Genomic DNA, 23,202 nt, shown 5'->3' on the forward strand with positions numbered 1-23,202 from the left:
TCCGAGAGGCAAGTTCTCTGTTATGAGCCTTAAGCCTTATTGAAGTCTGTGAATAGACTTCACCTGTTTCTATAAGTACCAGTACCTGTCCCTTTGTCTTACCAGCCCCATAGAAACTCACTCCATACAATTAGTTTTTGAACAAGTATTGTGTCACCACCCATCTTTGGGAGTTAACCAGGGTCCCTGAAAACTCCATTGTACACTCAAGTGACTCATTGGGCATTCCTATGAGGACGTCTGGTGTGCCCCACTATGCATTGTGATTGTCTATCCTGTTAAGTATAAACTGTTAATCAAATTCCACTATGCAATCAACATGTAACTGAACCTAAGCAAACCCTATATAAGCCTTTTGTTTTTGATAGCCAGGCGAAGTTCCAGTGTCCAGCATCCAGACATGCTGCCTGGGCTTCCCTTTAGCTAAAGTATTTTGTATAGGTGTGTGTGTCACAATTAATGCTGCACTCGATCCAACTCTAAAGTATAGCAGAGTGATTTTTCCTCGACAATAGGAAAGTACTTTTGGATATAACGTAAGGTAGCACATGTAAACTGATAAGGTATTCCACTATAACTTTCTGTGTGTAAACTTATACAGGTATAAAAGTGCTCTTTTTTTTTTTTTTTTTTTTTTTTTTTGGCTTTAGCTTATTTGGAAAGGGATTAAGTTAAACCAAAAACAGCTACTCTTATACTTGAATAAGAGTATTCACAAGGTGAATTTAAAGGTATAATTAATAACTGTAGTATCTGTAAAACTGGTTTCCTACACAAACAAGTCCTTGAAAGAAGAATAGCAATGTAAAGCATAATACTAAGATCTATATTTGAATAATCCCTTGAAATTATTATCTAAATGGCCAAACAGCACTGTGATAACCTTTTCAAGTTGGTAAAACTACACCCCTATGTATTTAATTTGATTGCATTTGTAACAGGGAAAAATTTTAGAAGTGTTTGTTAGACAAATTTCCTACTAAAAGAGTTCAATGACACTTTAATGTTGCAGAACCTTACTTACCAGGCAATGGTATTTGGACATGTAAGTCTTCTCTACTTATTATAAGTCTTTCAAAACACATTTGAGAATTGCTTTATAAAATTTGTTTTTGAGTGCCTAGAAGTGAACTTGAATCTACTCGGCAAGTTCTTCAGATCTTGACTTACCTCCTTCAGCAGGACAACTAATGTGCTTGTGGTTTTTTCCTTTGAGAGCAGAGCAAGGTGGGGTGGTAAAGAAAATACTTTCAGCCTTCAAACGACCTTTAGATCTTGCTGGCTGAACGGTCACTTTATATTTGCATGAAAACAACAGGTCCTGAAGAATTATGTAGTTTTCCTAGACCAAGAAAAACAGTATATACTGCAAATAAACCTTTTTTAAAAACCATAATGTTGGCATAAAATTAAATGTTTTTTCCAATAAAGTGTTTTTTCTCTACATGATTAGCACATGGAAATGTGGTTTTTATTCAGAGAACAAATCAAATACTGCTTATATTATTATTAAATTATAATAATAAAACTTTATCCTGGTGGTTGGATACTTTCTTCAATTCTATGCAATGCCTTAACCATGCTTCATCAAAGTAGCTAAGTTTTAACATATGGAACAATCCCTTAGCATGATAGCAGTGAGGATGAAAAATTCTAACCCAATTAAACAAACGTATGGAAGCAGATTTAAGGTGCTATTAAAGACAGGTTTAGTCTACATTTAAGAACTCCTTTTAACATGTATACAAATTCCAAAAAGGCCTTATATGTCTTTCCTTGAGTACATCCTACTTCCACCCTTTGATATAGCATGTTTTTCCTCTAAGCAGGAAAGGATCCACAACTGAGCGGTAAAACATAATTATATGTGGAATGATATCTTTAAGGAAATAACTAAACAAGAGCCCTGACACCTTTGAAAATCCCAGCCTGAATGTTTTATGTGCAAATCAAGTTTAATACGAGAAATTCTAGCTTCTGGGTAATATTTTCAAAAGTAATTTAAGGGATTTAATATTCCAAGTCCCATTGATTTTCAGCTCTTTAAGTTACTTAGGAGACTCTGAAAATTTTAAACTCTGTGTTTGAAAACAGCTGAAGAGTGTTAGAGCTAAACTAAGTTAATTTTCTCATAGCTGATATGAAAAGTGCATTAGAGAGACAAGGTGGGTGAGGTGATATCTTTTATTGGACCAACTTTGGTTGGTGAGAGAGACAAGCTTTAGAGCTAACACATAGCTTTTTTTTCTGGTCTGCGAAACTAACTCAAAGTGTCACTGATAAATACGAGATTTGAAGAGATTCTTTAGCATAAGTAGTTAACACATATTTCAATATATTTTAACGTGTCACTTCACCTTGAATGGTTCCTTCAAATACGTGTTAACTACTTATGCTCAACAATCTGTTCAAATGTTGTATTTAGCTGTGACGCTTTGCGTTGAGCTATGTCTACACTACATCATTTGCAGTGGCACAGCAGCACCAATTCAGCTGCGCTGCTTAGCGCTTCTGGTGAAGACGCTCTAAGCAATGGGAGAGAACTCTCCAGTCGGCTTAGTAACTCCTGCCTCCGTGAGGGGTGGCAGCTATTTTGTCAGAAGCTCTCCTGCTGACATAATGCTGTTTACATAAGTGCTTAGGTCAGTGTAATTTACATCACTTGGGGAGGTGGATTACTCACACCCCTGAGAGACCTAAATTATGCTGAAGTAATTTGTAGTGGAGACATACCCTTAGTTTCCCAAACCCGAAGAAGAGTTCTGTGTAAGCTTAAAAGCTTGTCTCTCTCACCAGTAGAAGTTGGTCCAATGAACAATATTACCTCAACCACTTTCTTTCTCTAATATCCTGGGACCGACACGACAACAACAATTTCATACATGAAAAGTGCATGACTAGTAGATTACTGAGACATGCCAGTGGATTCCCACCAGAACAGTACTTGTGGATAAATCACCACTGTGATGCTGAAGTAACTACTGGCATGAGTAAGGATTGTAGGACTAGGCCCCATATTTGTTACATCAGATTGCGCAGGATATATCCTAAGTAGAATACTACAGTATTAAAAATTGATCCTGCAGACCTGCACTCATGTATTTCCTACTCAAGATTACTCAAGAGTCTGATTGTACATCTAGAAAGTCTATGGGAGTTTGCCATTGACATCACTGGAAGTCTCACAGAGAGTAAGGTTTTCAAGATCAGGCCCTTTGTAGCCACATGTTTATTGAAGGCAGTTTCTTAATTGTTTTAGAATAATATTCTAGATCTCAATGTATTGATTGGAACTTACAAATAAACACAGGATTTTCCAGTGATTTACAGGAAAACCAAAAAACCATAATGCACCTGGGCTGTTGTGCAATGCTGTTCATGGAGGGAAAAAAAAAAACTTTCCTGACCTCTAGTGGCAATAAACTTATTTAAATATATTTGCTTTCCCTTACATCACTCCAAATGTTGTTACTGATCACAGAATTATCTATCCTCTTTTTAAATCCATCTGCAGTATCTGACTCTCTGACCTCGTGCAGCAGTACTAGCTGATGTATAACCATATATGCACTGTACAAATAGGTTTGTCAAGTTGTGTAATATGAACATTTCAGATACTCATGTAAAGCATTTGAATGCAGGACATTCATTTAGACTAACTTTCATGTTTCCTTAAATCAACAAACCCAAATATATCACTACTCTGCAGTGAAATAAAAACACTACTCCTACTGCACCTATGACAGGTGCACTGCTATTATATATCACTTCCCCTCTTCCTTTTCCCCCATCCTTGGTGACTGGAAACCACTCCAAGTTAAGCAAGGGACTGAATTTCAACTTACATAGGTCAGGCCAGTTGCTTTTTCAGGCCCTTTAGTTTCATTGTGCACACAGGATTCTGGGAACCACTGGACGTGATATCGACTCATGCTAGTGTCTAAATGAACAAAACAGCAAAAAAAAAAAAAAAGGGAAGAGGAAAACATACATTACAGTTATGCTTTAGCGATCAGCAGCTTTCCTGGCTTTTCTGGATATAAAAATCAAGGGATTTTAAGAACTTTGGAAGTATCAGTTCCTTGCTGCTCATAAGCATTTAAAGTTCCCATGAATGAAAAGAAGAAAATGTTATACATGTCAATAACTTAATCCATGTGTTAGGGCAGTAAGGATGAACTAAAAAAAAAATATATATATATATAAAGGGATTTAGCAGAAATTTAAACAGTAATGAGAGTGGGGGAAAAAATCCCCATGGTTTATGCTGCCAAACATCTTGGGAATGATGGGAATGACTTAGTGCCAACCATCTGTAACTGTTTACATTGTCAGAACACTGCAGTGCTGCTGCATGGCCCAACTCAGTAAATCTGTGTTAGGACATGTGTGAAAATGTCCCTGAACTTTATACTTTCAGAATCATCAAACCGCCTCCACATGTGGCCAAGTGAAAGTCTATCCATGGCTCTTAGGAACACTAAAGGCTTGATCTTGCTCTCATTGAAGCCAGTGACAAAACTCCCGTGACTTCAATGGTGGAGACCACAACAGCAATTCCAGCAAATCATCACAGCGATTTCTAGTATAAATTCTCTGAAAGCTCCATTCAGAATTGTAGGAGCAGGCAAAACAATTTATAACCACTCATCTCAGTCTAGACTGGATGCTAAAGCAGACTGGGGCAAAATGAAGAGCAATGAATTAAGACAGAAAACTCATTGTGGTGATACAAATATATCTTCTTGTTTTCCTGGAGTTAGCATTCATATTTCTATGTATAATGGATATAAAATTAAATATCTGTTATAAGTAATTAACTAGGTACACAAGAGTTGCTCATGCCAAGCGCGTAATAATGGTTTTCTGGAAGGGAAAAGAAATATCTTTGATGGCTTTAGGGTTGATCTGGCAATAGACTGCTATGAGCAATTTGGAAGTAGAAGAGAGGGATTATAAATTAAAGAGAAAATAGGTAGTCTCTGAAGCTAGCACAAATGGTATTTGGTAAGAAAGACTGATTGGAAGTTTGCTCAAAATGGATTTTTGTAGCTGTTGTCTTCATAGCAACATATATGTTAATTATTTTCATGACTGCTCTCAAAGGCCAAAGTTCTTCAATAAGAAACGAATGACCATTGTGGCTTTGCCATTAGACATGTCTGTCAGAGTGAGATACAAGCTCATAGTGCATCTGCAACTAGGTCTCATCTGATTTCATCTGTTATGATTCATTCAATTATTGCCTATTCTGTTCGCTACCTCTCCTTAGACAAACACATGGGACATACTGGCTTCTAGAGACCTGGCTTCAACATACTGGTACTATTCTATTAACCATCTGAAACCTCTGCTGAATGACTCTATAGTGAATCTTCTTATTGATCTCCCACTATCTGATAAATCAGCAATTCATTCTTTTAAAGTATACTTACACAAGGCAGACCACTTATAGATCTATGTAAACTTTAAATTCAATACACTCACTAGTCATTACATAGAAGTATTGCAGTAGGCTTTGTCATGGATTGACTAAGGGCAGGTTACCTGTCCACCAAGAACTGAAGAAGACCAATAAAAATCAAATAGCCCACTGAACACCCCCATATGAACAACCACTGAAAGATGGGGCTGAACCTTATGAGCTCTTCAGGACCCTGCCAGCAGTGCTTAATCTGTGCCAGGGCTGGGCCCTGGCACCTCTAGGCTTGGCAGTTCAGAGCCCTGGCATCTCTGGGCTTGCCGCATAGGTTATGAAAGTAAAAAAATTGCTTGAGCCCCACCACCTATTTGCTTGAGTCCCAGCATCTCTTTCATTACAAATTAAGCAGTGCCTGCCAGTCCTACACTTCTATGATCCTCCAGGTTTGGAAGTTTGCTTTGGTTCAGTATCCTAATTAACCAGTCTAGAGGTGTAGCTAATCCTCTGTCCAGACATCTCATGAAATTAGGCTTTTCACACAAGATTTCATATATTTCCAGGTTTTGGCCTGGTAGGAAATTCTGTGGGAACTCTGGGGCTCTCTCCAGCTCCCCACCCGTTATCTGATCTTTCCACCTGGTGTACACATACCCGGCCCACACCTCATTCCTTTCTTCCTTCCTGCTTATCCATTCAGGCAGTGGCAACCTCTTTATCACTCATTGGTAAGCTTCTGATGATTTCTCTACATAGGCAGGGAAGCTAAGAAGTGAACTCAAAGCATAACTTTCCAAGAGGTCTTCTGTTGCTGGAATCAAATGAAATTGCAGATGGGCTAGTGGGAAGAATGTCTGTAACATATGTAATTACAGCTCATATTTTCTGTTGTTTTTTTTAAAAAAAACCCTTCACTTGTTATCGTTCACATTTGATATCCCAATAACAACCTGACCACTGACCCCCAAGACATAACTGCTGCACCAAAACTATATGCCTTCATTTTTCAGTTTTTTAAACAGTTAAAATTACTTCCAATATTTGTTTCAACATTATATGTATAACCAGTCATGGGTAGAATGCATGAACAGTGATAGATACAGTTAATATTACCCACTGTGTTTCCATTCTAAATTCCATTTTTCATTGAGCAGACTTTTCTAAACTTGTTCTTTTGGGGCTAAAATTTTTCAGGTTTTGTCTCTGCCTCATTTTGGGAGAGGTTGAGCAAAAGAAAAAGAGTTCTGGTATTTTGGCTAACAAAAAGATTGGAAGGAAGTTCAAATAAATAACAATAAACCAAAAACCCACCCAAAAACCCTTCTTGTGACACTTTTTAATGGCTCTAAAGCACCAGTGATTTGGGATAGAAAACTGAAGTGTGGGAAGGTAAAACAGTCTTTAGGTTAGCAATGTACTTTGTCAATGATTAGGGGTATGTTTTTTATTTGTCAGAGTAACAGATATAAAAAGTTTTGCTTTGTGTATGCAAGATTCACTTGAAGTAACAATATCACCTTTAAAAATAACTATATCCTAATATACTTGAAAACAAAGAGATCTAGTGTGGTTGTGACACAATAGCCGAACCCAAGTGAGAAACTTTCCTAAACCTTTGAAAATGCATTTACTTTTTCTTTATTAAAGTGCTATTTGTGAGTGTAAATTTGTGACTCCTTGATTTTTATATATAGGGTAGTGTATATCCGTGAGATTTAAACAGATACAAATGAAAAAACTTATTATAGCTCTTTCCATGAGCAAAATGTATTGTTCCTCACTGAGATCAATACTGTACTTTTATTTGGATATTTTCCATTAATCTATCAACTACAAACATGCCAACAGTAACTCTTGCTGCTAATGCAATAAGCAACCAATGCAAGCTGCTGTTCAGTCTAATGGCAGTGTCACCAAGGCTCATGATTCAGAATTAAAGCCAGTTGAACTATAATCTACAGTTATACCTGGAAGTGAGATATGAAAAGTTGTTTGTGGAGTTATTATTAGTAAGAATATGCAGTAAGATTCTTTCATTATCACAGCTAGTCCTGTTACCAAACTTCATAACAAACATCTTAATGATACAAACAATTTTTCATATGTTATTATTTTAGGAGGCCAACATTAAGCATCTTAGATTCATTTCTTAGGTGTCCTAGATGGGCACACAAAAGCTGATGCTTCAACCAAAATTGGTGGCCTCTTTTGATCATTTTGGTTATTATTTCTAGGGCTAACATTTTCAAACACTGGTGACTAAAGTTACATTCCTAGGTATAGGAAAACGTCTTTACTTAGGATGGCATTTTAAGCAGATGTTTAAGTTATTTAAGTGCTACCTTGAATTGGGATGGATTTAAGCATATGCTTAAATGCTTTCCTAAACAGGTGCCCTATATCCATATCTAGGTGCCTGACTAGAAGTGAGTTCAATTTCAGAGGTGACAAGCACTACAGCTCATTGTAATGTTTTAGCTGAAAAAAAAAAAGATGTAATTTTCTTGGGTTTTTTTTTTTTTTTTTACATAAACAGAAAACCATTTTTTAACATATTTTAAACCCAAAATTTGTAGGGTTTTTTTCATTAAAAAACTAAGTAATCTTAATGAGAAGTTATGATAAAAATGAACAAAAAGATTTTTATTTAAATTCTCAATGACAAATAATTGGCATTTTTCTTAGTATTATTCAGTTCTATTCATGTTTGTTGATACATGTCGGTGCAAGAGTACCAGTGAGTGCCAACTGTGATAGTGCTGCTTTCCATATGAGGGCATTTGTTTATGAGCAAATGGATCATGAAAACTTATTTCAAAGACTCCATCAAACAAGGCTTGATTGAAAACAATGAACATAGTGACAGGCTATGGCTTGTATGGCTAGCCTCTTCAAAACTTTTATCTTAGCCAGTTACACCAAAGCCTGTCGTAGTTTTCTGCAGTCTCTCCCCCTACATTCCAATTCTCCCTGTGCACCTATACAAATCTATACAAAAGATTTACATACAATTTGTTCAAATTTGGCAATCTAAGTTTGGTGCACAGGACAAATTTGACAAATTTCAACAAGGATGGAATAGTCTAGAATTTAATTGCAATGAAGACTCAAGTTCAGCTACTGACACCCCCCACCCCTCCACCCCCCACCCCCGCCATACATTAACACTGGACTGATCTCTGTATTTGACAGAGAATTTGAAAAAACATGGTGTGTGTGACAATTCACAATGGAAAGAAATGTGCCTACATGGGATAAAAATAAGATAAAAAAAGACTATAAAACTAGAAATAAAAAAGATTTGATTAAGGTGGGATGAAAAGATATAATTAGGAATGTTTCAAGTACAAGTAGCAAATTTAAGCCAAATTAGTGTTAGCATATGATAATACTGTGCATTAATATGTTGTGTCTTTCATCATGAAGGACCTCAACAAATTGGATAAATGTTAACTAGCTAAATATATTACCTGTTTTGCTAAAGGGGTGTGTTATCTTCTGTGAAATGTGGTGTCTTTTGCAAATATTATAAACTCTATTCCAGAGCTAGGGCTCCGAAACTAGAGGAAAAAGTGAATCTATTAACTGACTGAATTCTCAATGGCATTTCCTGTAACATTCATTCACCTGTGGATGAGGTTCTAATCTTAATATTCTAGTGACAAAACTATTTTCCTTTGGGTGAGTGTCCTGTACTGTCCTAATGGTTTAGTGCGGGGCAGGGGTCTCCCCACAAAAGTCCTTCACATTCCTGCAAGTTTTGTTGCTCCTCTTCTCTTTTATTCTTCCTGTGCAGTCCTAGGCCATGTCTATACTGACGGTGACAAATTTGCCATCGCCAGATCCATCTTTCTGGATCGATTGAGCGGTCAGTGTAGACCTGCTCAATCGATCTGGAAGTCGATGCTGGTAAACCACCCCCTCAAGTAGCGTAGCGCTGCATTGACAGGAACAGGCACAGCGCAGTGTAGACAGCGTGCAGAAGGGAAGCAGAGCAGTCAACGTGAGTTACGCAAGCTACTCTGCGTACTTTGCGTAACTCCCGTTGACTGCCGCCGAATCTCCAGGTAAGTGTAGACCAGGTCCTCGGCGTGTTTGCTTCTGCAATAACATTTGCATGACAATTTACCTGTTTGTTCCTTTACCTCTCCAATGCCATAAGAAGAAAACATTGTTTCCTGCTCTAATATGGAATGTTAGTGCTTGTGATTTAAATTATTAAGAATTTGATTCTGCACTCCATGCCATTTAAAACAAGCTCTCTCTCTCTCTCTTTCTAGAATGCATTGTTTGTATAATAAAATGGTAAATCCCTTCTTAGAATGACATTAACAGAAGGCGTGTAATTTAAAGATGGGCCCAAGCTACAATGTGTATATCCACATCTGGATGCATACTGCACCAATGACTAAGGGGGTTTGCATCCAGGGATTTGGCTTGAGCCCATCGGTAGAGTAAATAAAACAATATTCTGTACCAAGAGTTATGTTTGCCAGCAATGTCCGCAGGCATCCCACTTTCTGTAAGGGAAGCTTTGACTATCGTAGAAACTATAATGCCTCAGTTTTCCATGTCTGGCACCATAAAAAGCTGAGACTCAGGGCCCGATTTTCAAAGGTATTTAGGTATCTAAAGATACAGATGGATGCTTTTGAAAATCTTGGCACATAACTCTCATTGCTTAGGTGCTTTTGAAAATTACACCAGGGACCTATTTGTACTTTTAAGTGCCTAAATACCTTTGAAAATCTGTCCCTTAGTCAAGGTGGTTAGTTTACTGGCATTGATATGTTGGGTCTCCAAATAAGTGAAATTTTAACATCTTCAAATGTAGCTTAACAGTGATTAGAAGAATTCACTTTATAGAGAGACGATTAACTAGACAAGAAGGAATTTGAAAAAGTGAAAAATGTAAACTGTATAAACAGATGTTACTGAAGCAAAAGAAAGATGATATTTTTGGAAATATACCAGTCTTTCTTGAACAGTAAAAAATAAATTCGGACAAACAGTTTGTTCAATGGCTGGCTAATTTTTTTTTTATTCCATGTTTATTTTTTGGAAACAATTTCCTAACTAATGTGACATTGTATGTCCTGTCAGCAATCTTACAAAACTCCACAGTATGGTAAGTACACCATGGACTACACTCATATCATGGGTTTTTAAATTTGCACTCAGTTTTTTAATTTGATCTTTTAATGCAAATTTGAAAGAAATTGTGCTGTTCAAACTTGTACTTAAAACTAATTATATTCTTGAAATGGTAACAACAAACCTCTTTAGAAATGGGTAAATGAACTACTATACTCAGGAGGGAAGTTAAATGTGGGCCTAAGTGTTTGCAGGATTGAGGCCTATACTCTTTCACAACTACTTATAGTTTGCGGTGAGATTCAATCTCATGGAGGTCTGCAGCAGAGCCTCCAGCATTACTTAAACTCTGGAATGAGACTATACAAAGCAGCCACAGATAAAACAGCCATGCAAGGAGCCTCTATATCCATGCTGAATATGCGGGAGGTTTGGTATGCAGAAATGGACAGAAGCCATTTTGGTTTGGAATTAGGTCTAGGGCACTGTTTCTGTGTAAGGGTTATTGAAATCTGCAGACACCATTCTAGCCCAACATGGCATAAAGATATTGTGCTGGGGTCCTGACATTTCAGCATTACTGCTCATCTCATCCATCAGTTACATAGCCAACTTACATATTATCTGTTTTATTATTAATTCTCTTATATGTTATTGTTTCATGTATCTCACCAGGCAGATTTTAAGTTTTGCCAGCACTTAAAGCATAGGGATAGGCACCCAGAATCTCAGCAAATAGAAAATAAATATTTTGAGTGCTATTTCGCTTATAAAGATGTAACAAATATAACCATACATAGTTGGCTGGATGCTCCACTTTCCTTCCTCTGGGTGGAGGGCAGCAATAGGCCAAGGGAAAGAGGATAGCTGTGCATGCCCCATATAACCATAGTCAGAGAAGTCTTTCAACACTAGTACCATACAGTAGAGGCTCTGCGCTTATTCTGGGACTATGTAAAACAAATGAAGCCAAAGCTAGGCAGAAGCTGCTCTAGGCAGAATGCTTCTAGCACAGTAGATGAAATGCCCTAGCTATTTCCCACTGAGATTATATCTGGTAAATGGCATTAATTTCCCCATCATTACATTAGCTCCCCCTGGAAAAGGTTGCTCAGCAGTGGTGAGGAAGCCAATAGCACCATGTGAGCTAATTGGAAAACAAATAATTCATTGTGTATGGGGAATGTCTACAGAGCTAGTCTCAGTGATCCCTGTTGTTGGGGCCAAAAATACCTTCTGTTTAGTGGTACTGGAGGTTCCTCTCACTCACACACACACACACACACACACACTTATTCCATAGGGCCGCGTTCCCAACCTCTCATCAGGATGAAGTGAGGGAAATGTGATGCCCTAAACTTTGCATTTTCTTGTTGGAGGGAAGTATCTGAACCAAGGTGATAATTTAAAGTGAAACTGTTTAATTGTTTGAGGAACTACAATAAGATAGCATGATAAATTAGTAAATGGACAGACAGTCAAACACTGATCTCCCCACTGTCATCATTATTACTAACTGAAATAATTCCTTGATGCTTGGGCAACACTAATGATTTCCCCGCAATAACAAATATATTGTCTACTGGGTCTGATCCAGCAACCCTTAGCCACATTGAATAGTCCTATTAACTTAATGGAACTGCTTGTACCAAGAAGGGTTGCAGGAATAGACTCTATGCCTGTTAGAAATCATACTGGGAAGCATTTACATCATTTTTAATCCTGCAGGATGAAAATGACTTGTTACAAACAAACAGTCTGTGCAAACAGTTGCCTCATTTATCTTCCTGCTCTAAGAAAGAGTTAGTTTTGTTCTCCAATTATCTGGTTTTAAAAGCTTTTGTGGCAGTTTTCTATTTGCTTTGCCTTGCCCTGTGTTTTATTCTTCCCTGTAATTTAATTGATTATTTCTGTTCTGTTGATTTATCAGCCCCTCTCTGCTTCATTCCCTGTTTAAGACATTCTTTGCTTTGTATTTCTGGTAAGTATTAAAGGAAAGAATCAAACCTGAAACCAAATATTAATGTTTTTTAAACATCTATCCTTTCAAGCAAAATCAAGAGCCAAACAATTCAACACTAAGTGGAAACACCGATGAACAGAATAAAATTATGTTTCATATGGGCCAAGTGCTATAGTCCCGACTCAGACAGAACACTGATTGAATGGGAGTTTTCCTAAGTAAGGATAGCTGTATTATCCCTAATTAAGAGCTATTAAAACATCAATTCTGTGGCTACAACAATGGGTTTAAGACACAGTACTGTGACATTTTGCATTGGAAGGAAATCATCATATTAAATTAAGGTACATTACTCTCACTTATGAGAATTATTGCTGTAAGTGATGAGAATTATTGCAATACATCTATAGAGAATAGAATTCCTCTTTTGTAATTCCATGGGAAATATTTCATTTAAAAACCCTGAGGGTATTTGACATTGGAGGAACTTGAAGGCTTCTCAGCCAAAGTCCAAAACCCCAGCTCCCCAGTCACCAAACCACTGAGAAACCTTTTATTTTTACAGTTTCAGTCTTGATTACTGCACAAGATTTTTTTTAGGACCTTAATTGTCATAAGCAGCTAATCCTTTTAGGCTAGAGGTTCAGAGTGCATCCGTTCCTGGCAACAGACTTCACTTCATGACTCTCCAGTCTCCAGCGCCAAGGAGTTAAAAGTGATTTGTTTGACTTGGTTCCACTGCATTACATAAATAGCACATAATTTCTAATTTCACACCATGAAGTTGGCCAGAAAATCCAACCACAAGCAAGTTCTTCTCTTCATTGACAAAAGTTGAATTCATGCTGCTTATGGAATGTACAGTGTTTCAAATGAAAGCAAATGAAAGGCATGTTTTTCTTCTGAACAAGAAACCGCTGTATCTGTCTAATTACTATATACTTTTGTGATAATTATGCGGAGTAAAATGATGTGTGTTTGCTAAGTGCTTTGCACTACTTGAGGTGTGGAATTATTCCCGTGAACAAACATCCTGAAGTGTATGTATTATTGCCATCATAAAAAGGCATTCAGCCTGAATATTATTGCAAAAAGTGATTTATTTTAACATAGAAGACCAGATCCTACATTCCTTGCATGCCCCAAGTTCAGTGAAGTTAATGGGACATATGGAAGGAGGCCCATAAAAAAGAAGATCAAGCCCAGAGAAGTCAATCTTATCTTCCAACCTATGGCATGCACTGGCATGCATATATATAAAAATAAGATGCTCTGAAAGTCCACTCCAACCATCTAAATGATTTTCCAACATAAATAGAAATATGTATTAGAGGGTATATTAAAGCCAAAAACTTGGAAAATAATGCGTTGGACTATCCCCCACACTTCCTGGGACGGACAAAACAGAAGTCTGGTGGAATCCCAGCTGAGAGTTGTGGAAGGAGGCAATGCAGTCTTCACTGCATCATGCTTCACTTCCATTGTCCCACAGCTCTTCTGAAAGTGCCACAGCATGATATAGGTTCCCTGTGTGGGGTTATAGTGGATTGGTTTGGGTATGCGGGGATGGCTGCAACAGCATCATCATTTTCCCTTGAAATCCTCCAGACTTTTTCAGTCAGTTAGAGAGTCTCTTTGTGGAAGGCCTACAGGAAAAAGACAGTTACTGATGCATTGTTCATGTCCATTCCAATTAGGTGTGTGTGCACCTCGTGCACAGTTGCCAGAAGGTAGGGTCGGTTCTGGGACCCCCTGGACTCACACATCCATAGCACTCCATATAAAGGCCTGCCGACCCTCCGCCTCCTCAGTTCCTTCTTGCTGAGAGACTCCGACAAAGGGTTAGGCGGGTGGGTTTGTTCTCTCGATGTAGAATACTAAAGCTCTCCAAACATCTAGCAAATAAAGACTCTGCTCATAGTCGCTAGCATGCAGCTTGGGGTAGAAAACTAGGAGAAAATGTCCTGATTAAAGTAAAACTGAAGGACTACCTATGGGAGGAATGCCGGGTGTGGTCGCAGATGAAACTTGTCCTTTAAAAACACCATGTATGGAGGTTCCGATGTCAAAGCCTTCAGCTCTGACACCCTCCTAGCCGATGTAATGGCTACTAGGAAGGCCATCCTCCATGACAGGTACAAGAGGGAACATGTTACCAACAGTTCAAATGGTGGTCTCATCAATGTAGACAGCACCAAATTAAGGTCCCATTGAGGAACTGACTGATGAGTTTGAGGGAACATTCTGACAAGGCCCTTGAGAAAACAGCTCACTATGTGGTTCAAGAAGATTGAACACCCCTCCACCCATGAATAGAATGCCGACATTGCCGCTAGGTGGATCTTCAATGAGGATACTGATAGCCCTTGATGCTTAAGGTGCAACAGATAGTCCAGGATAAATGGTATAGATGAAGCCTCGGGGAAACCCCTTTTTGCCAAGACCAGAGAGAGAATCTCTTCCACTTTGCCCCATAGGTAGCTCTTAGTAGCTACCTTCCTTTTCTTATCCTCTACCCATTAGGATTTCCCTAACCTGCTCCAAGCATTGCAACTCCTACTGGTTCATCCATGGAGCTTCCGAGCCACGAGATGAAGAGATTGCAGTTTCGGGTGACGAAGGCAACCCCAATCCTGTATAATCAGGTCTGGTACCAATGGAAGACTGAAAGGGGTCTCTACAGTGAGCTCAAGCAGTGCGGTGAACCAATGTTGGCGTGGCCACACTGGGGCAATAAGGATTATCACCAACTTGTCTCTTTTCGCTTCCAGAAGGACCTTGTGTATTAATGGGATTGGTGGAAAAGTGTAAAACAGGCGACCTGACCAGGGAATGAGGAAAGCATCTGCTATTGAGCCCTCACTGCGTCCTTGGAAAGAACAAAACCTCATGTATTTCCTGTTGAACCTCATCACGAACAGGTCTACTTGGGGAATTCCCCACCTCTGGAATCTGTTGTTCACCATGTCTGGGTGTAGAGAACACTCATAGGCAGCTATTGACCTCCTGAGGAAGTCTGCTAGAACATTCTGGGATCCCGGGAGCTAAGACACTTCTATATGGATTTTGTGAGTTATACAGAAGTGCCAGGGGTCAAAGGCTTCCTGACACAAGGGAGAGGAGGGAGCACCCCCCTGTTTGTTTATATAAAACATCTCTGTCATGTCTGTTTTTACTGTGATGCGTTTTCACACCAGATGATCTTGGAAGGCTTGACATGCTAACCATACTGCTCTCAACTCTCTCACATTGATATGAGCAGATGGGTCCCTTTGTGACCACTGATCCTGAATTCTCATCTAGTCTAGATAAGCCCCACAACCTGAGTCCGAGGCATCAGTTACCAGTGTCATGGTGGGCTGTGGGCTCGAGAAAGGATTCCTGCACAGACCACTCCCCGATCTAGCCACCACCCGAGCAAAATTAACACTGGTGTTGGGATTGACATCACTTTGTCTATACAATCCCGAGAAGGTCAGTAGACTGAAGCTAGACAGGCCTGTAGGGATCTGACATGTAGCCTGCTGTACTGAACTACCTGAGTGCAGGCTGCCAGGTGTCTCAGCAGTCTTAGACAGCTTCTGACTGCGACCATAGGGTGGCAGCTCCTCTCCTCTATGACAGAAAGAATGTTGTGAAAACGAGAGTCTGGCAGGAAGGCCCTGGACTTGTTTTAATCCAAAACTGCTCCTATGAATTCTATCCTTTGCGTGGGAGTGAGGACAGACTTTTGTGTGTTGACCAAGAGGCCCAGAGGGGTGAATGTTAGCTTTATGAATGCTATGTCTGATTTTAGCTGTTGTCTGGACTTGCCTTTGATCAGCCAGTCATCCAGATATGGGAAGACCTGTATCTCCCACTTCCTGAAGAAGACGTCCACCACCGCCATGCATATTGTGAAGACTCTGGGAGCAGTCGAGAGGCTGAACAGAAGTACAGTAAACTGATAGTGCTGGCTGCTGACCATGAATCTGAGGAATTTCCTGTGTCTTGGAACAACTGACACATGGAAATATGCATCTTTGAGGTTGAGGGTGGCATACCAATTTCCTGGATCCAGGGAGGGGATGATTGATACTAGGGAGACCGTACGAAACCTCAGCTTCTTTATGAATTTGTTGAGGTCCCTTAGGTCCAGAATCAGACTGAGGCTGTCCTTCGCTTTTGGAATTAGGAAAAACCATGAATAAAACCCCCTTCCCCTTAATGCCATAGGAACCTCTTCCACTGATCCCGCCTCCAGAAGCTGCTGAACTTCTTGAATTAAAAGTTTCTTGTGAAAGGGGTCCCTGAAGAGGGACAGGGAATGGGGGGGCATAAAGGTGGGAAGGAGTTCTCCCATGCGTAAAACCCACTCGTCTGAAGTAATCTGGGTCCAAATGAAATGAGATAAACAGTTTGAAAATAATAGGGGTGGAGTATCTGAGTGCTATGTTGCTATGCCGTCCTCTAGCACATCCTGAAAAGTTTTGTTTTGGGCCCGGGAGCTGCTCCGCAAGGCCCTTTTTTTAACCAGATGAGGACTGAGAGGGCTTTCTTCTGTTGTTATTGTTGTTTCTGCCCCTCACACAATTAGAATCATGCCTCTGATGGGGCTAGCAAAACCAGGGAAGAGGCTGCGGTCTGAACTGTCTCCTCTGGGGTACCAGTGTGTGCAGCCCCAAGGACTTAAGGGTAGCCCTAGAGTCCTTTAAATTGTGCAATTTTGCATCAGTCTGGTCGGAGAACAGTGACTGGCCCTCAAAGGGTAGGTCTTGCACTGTGTGTTGGACCTCATGGGGAAGGCCCGAAGCTTGTAACCAAGAGCTGCGATGCATAGATACCTTGAGGCCATAGTCTGGGTAGCTGCATCCGCCGCATCTAAAGCCCCTTGTAATGAAGCTTTTGCTGTCGTCTTGCCCTCTTCCATGAGGGCTGCAAACTCTTTCTTGGAGTCAATAGGGATAGACTCCGCAAAATTTTGGATAGACCCCTAGGTGTTATAGGAGTATCTGCTCAGGGCAGCCTGTTGATTTGCCACCGGAAGCTGTAGGCCCCTGGTGGAATACACCTTCCTGCTGAATAGGTCCATTTTCTTGGCCTCCTTGGCTTTATGTGAAGGGCCTTGGCTCCCCTGCCTTTCCCTCTCGTTCACAGCCACGATGACCAGGGAGCCCAGGGGGAGGGTATACAGATACTCGTAACTCTTAGATGGGATGAAATATTTGCACTCGACCATTTTTGTAATTGGGGGGATTGAGGATGAGGTTTGCCAAATTGACTTCATATTTTTGTCACTTTTTATTAATGGTAAAGCCATCCTTGACGGCCCCGATGGGGACAATATATCAGTCATTGGGTCTGTTCCCTCGTCAGCAACCTCCATTGCCTTCTCCGGTGAGGAGAATGATGACTCCACTAATGGGCCAGTCTCTTGACCCTCAGCATCCAGAGGGTCCTGCGGTACCGAGCGATTCATCTCCTCCACAGTGCTGGCGGCAACGGACTCGGTACCAACAAAGGTGCCTCCATAATCGGTACTGTGTCCAGGATCGAGAACTTGCTCGGTACCGGTGTCGGGTCAGGAGAGGGTCTCTGATCTAGTCTGGTAGAGCCTGCTCCCTGACTCTAAGGACAAGGACCGACCGGATTGGAGTCCCTGTGCATGGTGAAAAGCCCACAGGATCCAGAAGGGCCACTGGGATGGGTTTTGTCACTGAGGGAGCCACGGCACCGCAAAACTTCTTGAGGCACCTGTCCAACTTCTTGTGCCTCTTCCTAGGGACCAATGAATGGGAGCGATGCCCAGCAATCTCAATTCGCAGTGCCGGCGACTCCTTATGGTGCCAAGGGTCTCAAGTACTTGAGTCCTTCCTTGGCACTGGGTCAGAGGCTGGGACGCTTCTTGCCGATGCACTGGACACCAGCTCGATGGGCTTGGAGATGGAGAGGAACTTCAATCTCTGGCTCCTGTCCTTCTGGGTGTGAGTGCGGAATCAGTGCAGATTTTGCACCAGTCTTTCTGATGTGCCTCCCCAAGACACTTAAGGCATGTAAAGTGCGGGTCACTCCTTGGCATGGGCTTCTTGCACTCCTCGCACGGTTTGAATCCAGGGGACCGAGGCATGCCCCGATCTCTGGATGAACAGACTGTTCCCTTAAGGGAACTGCCTAAACTACTTGACTAACTACTTACTGTTCTTAACTGCCTACTATTAATACTAATTGAACTATTTACAGGTATGAAGTGATTGAATCACTGGGAGAAAAGAACTCTTGCTGAGCAAGAGGCAATGGATTCCAGCCGACCATCACAGGCGGTAGGAAGGAACTGAGGAGGCGGAGGGTCGGCAGGCCCTTATATGGAGTGCTATGGATGCACGACTCCAGGGGGCTCAAGAGCCGACCCTACAGGTTCTATTGGGAGAAAAACCTTCCAGCAACTGTGCACAAGGTAGAAATGACATGAGCAAGCACTCGAAGAAGAACCACAGGACCAGCTCTGAAACCCCCTGCCAGTCATAGAAACAATGTTCTCAACACTGGTACCCCTATCTAGCACCTCTCCTTGGGGAACAACAATAAAACCAAAATACAAAGACAAAACAAAAAGACTTGAAACAACCAAATCAGAAAGCCTGGAATACTTTCAACATCCTAAAGAAGGAGAAGAGCCAGAGACTCTATGAAAATCAATAGGGACTCCACTGTTGCTAATCTATTCTACATAAAATGTACTCAGATACTACAATGATGGGCAGCAGCTGAAATTCTTAAATAGCTAGATCCATGGTTGAAGAATAAACCTTGTTTGGAGACAAAAATCCAAGGAAACTTCACAAGTTCCAAGTTGTTGTTTCCCTGAATCTATACAAGTAACTTGGCTAGCAGAATGACGTAGCCCATTGTAACCATGTACACAAAAACAATTGTTTAATGGTTGTTAATAAAGTACAAGAACAACATTTCATTGTTTACAGTTTTACTGAGAAGATTTAATGTAATCATTTATTAAAATAAATTATTTCTTACAGATAAAAATACTCTATCTCATCAATTTAACTGTCTTTCAGTTCAAAAGATCCAAAAAACACCGTATAATGTAGCCACTTCATCCATCATTAAAACACAATCATCTCTGGTCTGGAGCATGAAAGATGTTAATATAGTACACAACAACACTTTGCTACTGCTCGTACAACCACAGAACTGTAGGATTGTAAGGGACCTCCAGAGGTCTTCTAGTCCAGTCCTCTGCACTCAAGGCATGACTAAGTATTATCTACACCATCCCTGACAGGTGTTTGTCTAACCTGCTCTTAAAAATCTCTAATTATGAAGATTCCACAACCTCCATAGGCAATTTATTCCAGTGCTTAACTACCCTGACAATTAGGAACTTTTTCCTAATGTGCAATCTAAACAGCCCTTTCTGCAATTTAAGCCCATTGCTTTTTGACCTATCTCAGAGGTTAAAGAGAACAGTTTTTCTCCCTCCTCCTTGTAACCATCTTTCATGTACTTGAAAACTGTTATCATGTCCCCCTCCGTCTTTTCTTCTCCAGACTAAACAAACCCAGTATTTTCAAACTTCTCTCATAGGTGATGTTTTCTAGACCTTTAGTCATTTTTGTCGCTCTTCTCTGGATTTTCTCCAATTTGTCCACATCTTTCCTGAAATGTGGTGCCCAAAACTAGACACAATACTCCAGCTGAGGTCTAATCAGCACAGAATAGAGTGTGCATGTCTTGCTTACAACACTCCTGCTAATACATCCCAGAATGATGTTAGCTTTTTTTGAAACACTGTTACACTGTTGACTCATATTTAACTTGTGATCAACTATGACCCCCTGATCCCTTTACGCAGTTCTCCTTCCTAGGCAGTCATTTCCTATTTTGTATGTGTGCGACTGATTGTTCCTTCCTAAGTGGAGTACTTTGCATTTGCCCAGATCGTTTTGAATTTTAATCCTATCCTCCAAAGCACCTGCAACCAACCACTCCTAGCTTAGAATCATCCACAAACTTTGTAAGTGTATTTTCTATGCCATTATCTAAATCATTGATGAAGATATTGAACAGAACCAGACCCAGAACAGATCCCCGCAGGATCCCACTTGATATCCCTTCCAGTTTAAGTGTGAACCACAGATAACTACTCTCTGGGCATGGTTTTCCAACCAGTTATGCGCTCACCTTATAGTAGCTCCATCTAGGTTATAGCTCCCTAATTTGTTTATGAGAAGGTCATGCGAGACCGTATCAAAAGCCTTACTAAAGTCAAGATATACCACATCTATCACTTCCCCCTATTCACAAAGCTTGTTACCCTGTCAAAGAAAGCTATTAGTTTGGTTTCACATGATTTGTTCTTGACAAATCCATGATGACTGTAATTTATTACCTTATTATCTTTTAAGTTTTTGCAAATTGATTGCTTAATAATTTGCTCTCTTGTCTTTTCAAGTACTAAAGTTATGCTAACTGGTCTGTAATTCCCCAGGTTGTCCTTATTCCCCTTTTTATAGATTGGCACTATATTTGCCCTTTTCCAGTCCTCTGGAATCTCTCTCATCTTCCATGACTTTTCGAAGATAATTGCTAATGGTTCAGATATCTCCTCAGTCAGCTCCTTTAGTATTCTAGGATGTATTTCATCAGGCCCTGGTGACTTGAAGATATTTAACTTGTCTAAGAAATTTTTAACTTGTCCTTTCCCTCGTTTAGCCTCTGATCCTACCTTATTTTCACCGGCATTCATTAAGTTAGATGCTACTAAACGTTTTAGTGAAAACTGAAACAAAAAAATCATTTAGCACTTCTGCCATTTCCACATTTCCCTCCTCCCCCATTGAGTAACAGGCCTACCCTGTCCTTGGTTTTTCTCTTGCTTCTAATGTATTTGTAGAATGCTTTCTTTTACCCTTTATGTCTCTAGCTAGTTTGACAATAAGTGAAGAAAAATAGCACAGCCACTTCAATCTGCAGCAGTAGTTTTCTTTTCTTAATTTTTATTTGGCCAAGACATCAGTACTAAGACCAATATTCTTGTTAAAGAAGTCATGAGACCTCTATTTTTACTGTATTTGTTATGCTATTTGATTAAAGTTCAATGTTAGATTTAGAATATTAAAAAACCATGCACACAAAAACAATACAAAGTTTTCAGGAGGAATAGAAAACTTCTGATCTATACTTACTTTAGCTTTTCATTCCACCACGTGTTCCATTTCAGGTCTTTTTGGGACATATGTGAACATGATTTCTACAACTCTTTTCATCGTTATTTGTATTAAAGGAGCAGAGGCCATTCAGGATTAAAGCACTATCACAGTGGGCACCGTGTAACCACAAAGCAAGACAAAGTCCCTCCCTCAAAAAAAATTTCAGTCTAATTTTAAACAGGACACAATGAGTTGTTATAAATTATCAGAGTGAGAACAAAGGTAACAGTGATAAGCGTATATGATAACATAATCTTGTGATGAGCAGAATAGGTAGCTTAAGTCATTATTTATTTATTTTAAATACTAAGATATAAATTCATTGGCATGACTGATGGACAAGAAGCTTGAATATGATGTGGTGAAGAAGGAGGAGCCATGATCAGACTTACAGGCCAGAAAGATGATCTTAACCATTGCATTTTGAATGAATCTGAATGGGGGCAAGGTGGACAGTGTACAGCCGAGTAGGCTGAGATAGTCAAGACAGAAGACGATGAATATTTTAATTGTGGGCATAGAGTGGATCTTTGAAATGTTGTGCAGAAATAAGCATCAAGGTTTGAAAGAACCTTGATGTGAGGAGCTAGTATGAGGGTAGTTTTAATGGTGAATAGAAGAATCTTCAGTGTTCTTAAAATCACTTGCAAAAGTCAAGAGGAGAAAGGGATCATTCCTTCTAAAGGATTTGACTTAGAACCTGATGTTTATTTTAATGTTTTATATGCATATAAACTTGAGAGGCACATTTATAGATAGCTACAAGAAAAAACCACTACATTGTTAGCATAGTTTCAAATAATTGTGTGTGAGGATATTGATTACGGTACAAAACTGAAACAATGTGCAGCAACCTACTTGCTTCCAAACCTAATAAGACACTTACATTTTATGGCATTTGTCTTTTAAGAAAGATTAAAACATAAAAAAAAATTGTTAGGAACTATATTTATTGAAAAATCATAACACCTAAAACACATAAAACCAGCCCAGTGTAAAGATTTCTACTGCTATCATGATGTATTCTTCACTCACATTTACTCCAGGGTCTATGCTGGCAGACACTGTGTTGGATCCTGGCGTATGAATCCTGCTGGCAATCAGCACAGCCCCAAACTTAGGTGGAGGCAGACCGGGACAGGGCATAGGCAGGGAAGCCAGGAAGCCCCATTGTCCCTCCATTTACATTCAGTTCCAGATTTTAATTTCTTATAATACTGATATTAGATCCAATCCTACAGAGAGAATCCATTGGCTTCAATGGGAATGACTTCTGGCCTCACTCAGACAAACCACTCCCTACTTCAATGGGAATTTTGCATGAGTAAGGGCATGAGGCCAAATTTTGCCCCCCTACACAAAATCGTACAAAGGGGACTTGAAGAGGGTGTGGCAGTACAGGTACAGGAATACTTCAATTCCCTTGTTATTACTGCCCACAAGTTTTGATCACTAGGCCCAAGTCATCACTTTTCCTTTCACAACACATTGCCTCCCCCCCTCCCCAGCTGTATCCTAAA

The 23,202-nt window shown here is 39.9% G+C and overlaps 1 protein-coding gene across 1 annotated transcript in view; it reads right to left on the reverse strand.

Annotated features, from left to right (window-relative positions):
- The window catches only part of ANOS1 (anosmin 1), a 173,834-nt gene that overhangs the window by 10,521 nt on the left and 140,111 nt on the right, over nucleotides 1–23,202 (reverse strand). Inside the window, exons 10-11 of the mRNA XM_067552999.1 lie at nucleotides 3,846–3,940; nucleotides 1,171–1,342 (exon numbers count right to left, since the gene is read on the reverse strand). Coding sequence (XP_067409100.1) covers nucleotides 1,171–1,342; nucleotides 3,846–3,940 — 267 coding nt within the window. The remainder of the gene's footprint in view (nucleotides 1–1,170; nucleotides 1,343–3,845; nucleotides 3,941–23,202) is intronic.

This window comes from Emydura macquarii, unplaced genomic scaffold, assembly GCF_026122565.2.
Source record: "Emydura macquarii macquarii isolate MOO-44397 ecotype Brisbane River unplaced genomic scaffold, CSIRO-AGI_Emac_v2 contig_1424, whole genome shotgun sequence".
Classification (NCBI taxonomy): Eukaryota; Metazoa; Chordata; order Testudines; family Chelidae; genus Emydura; species Emydura macquarii.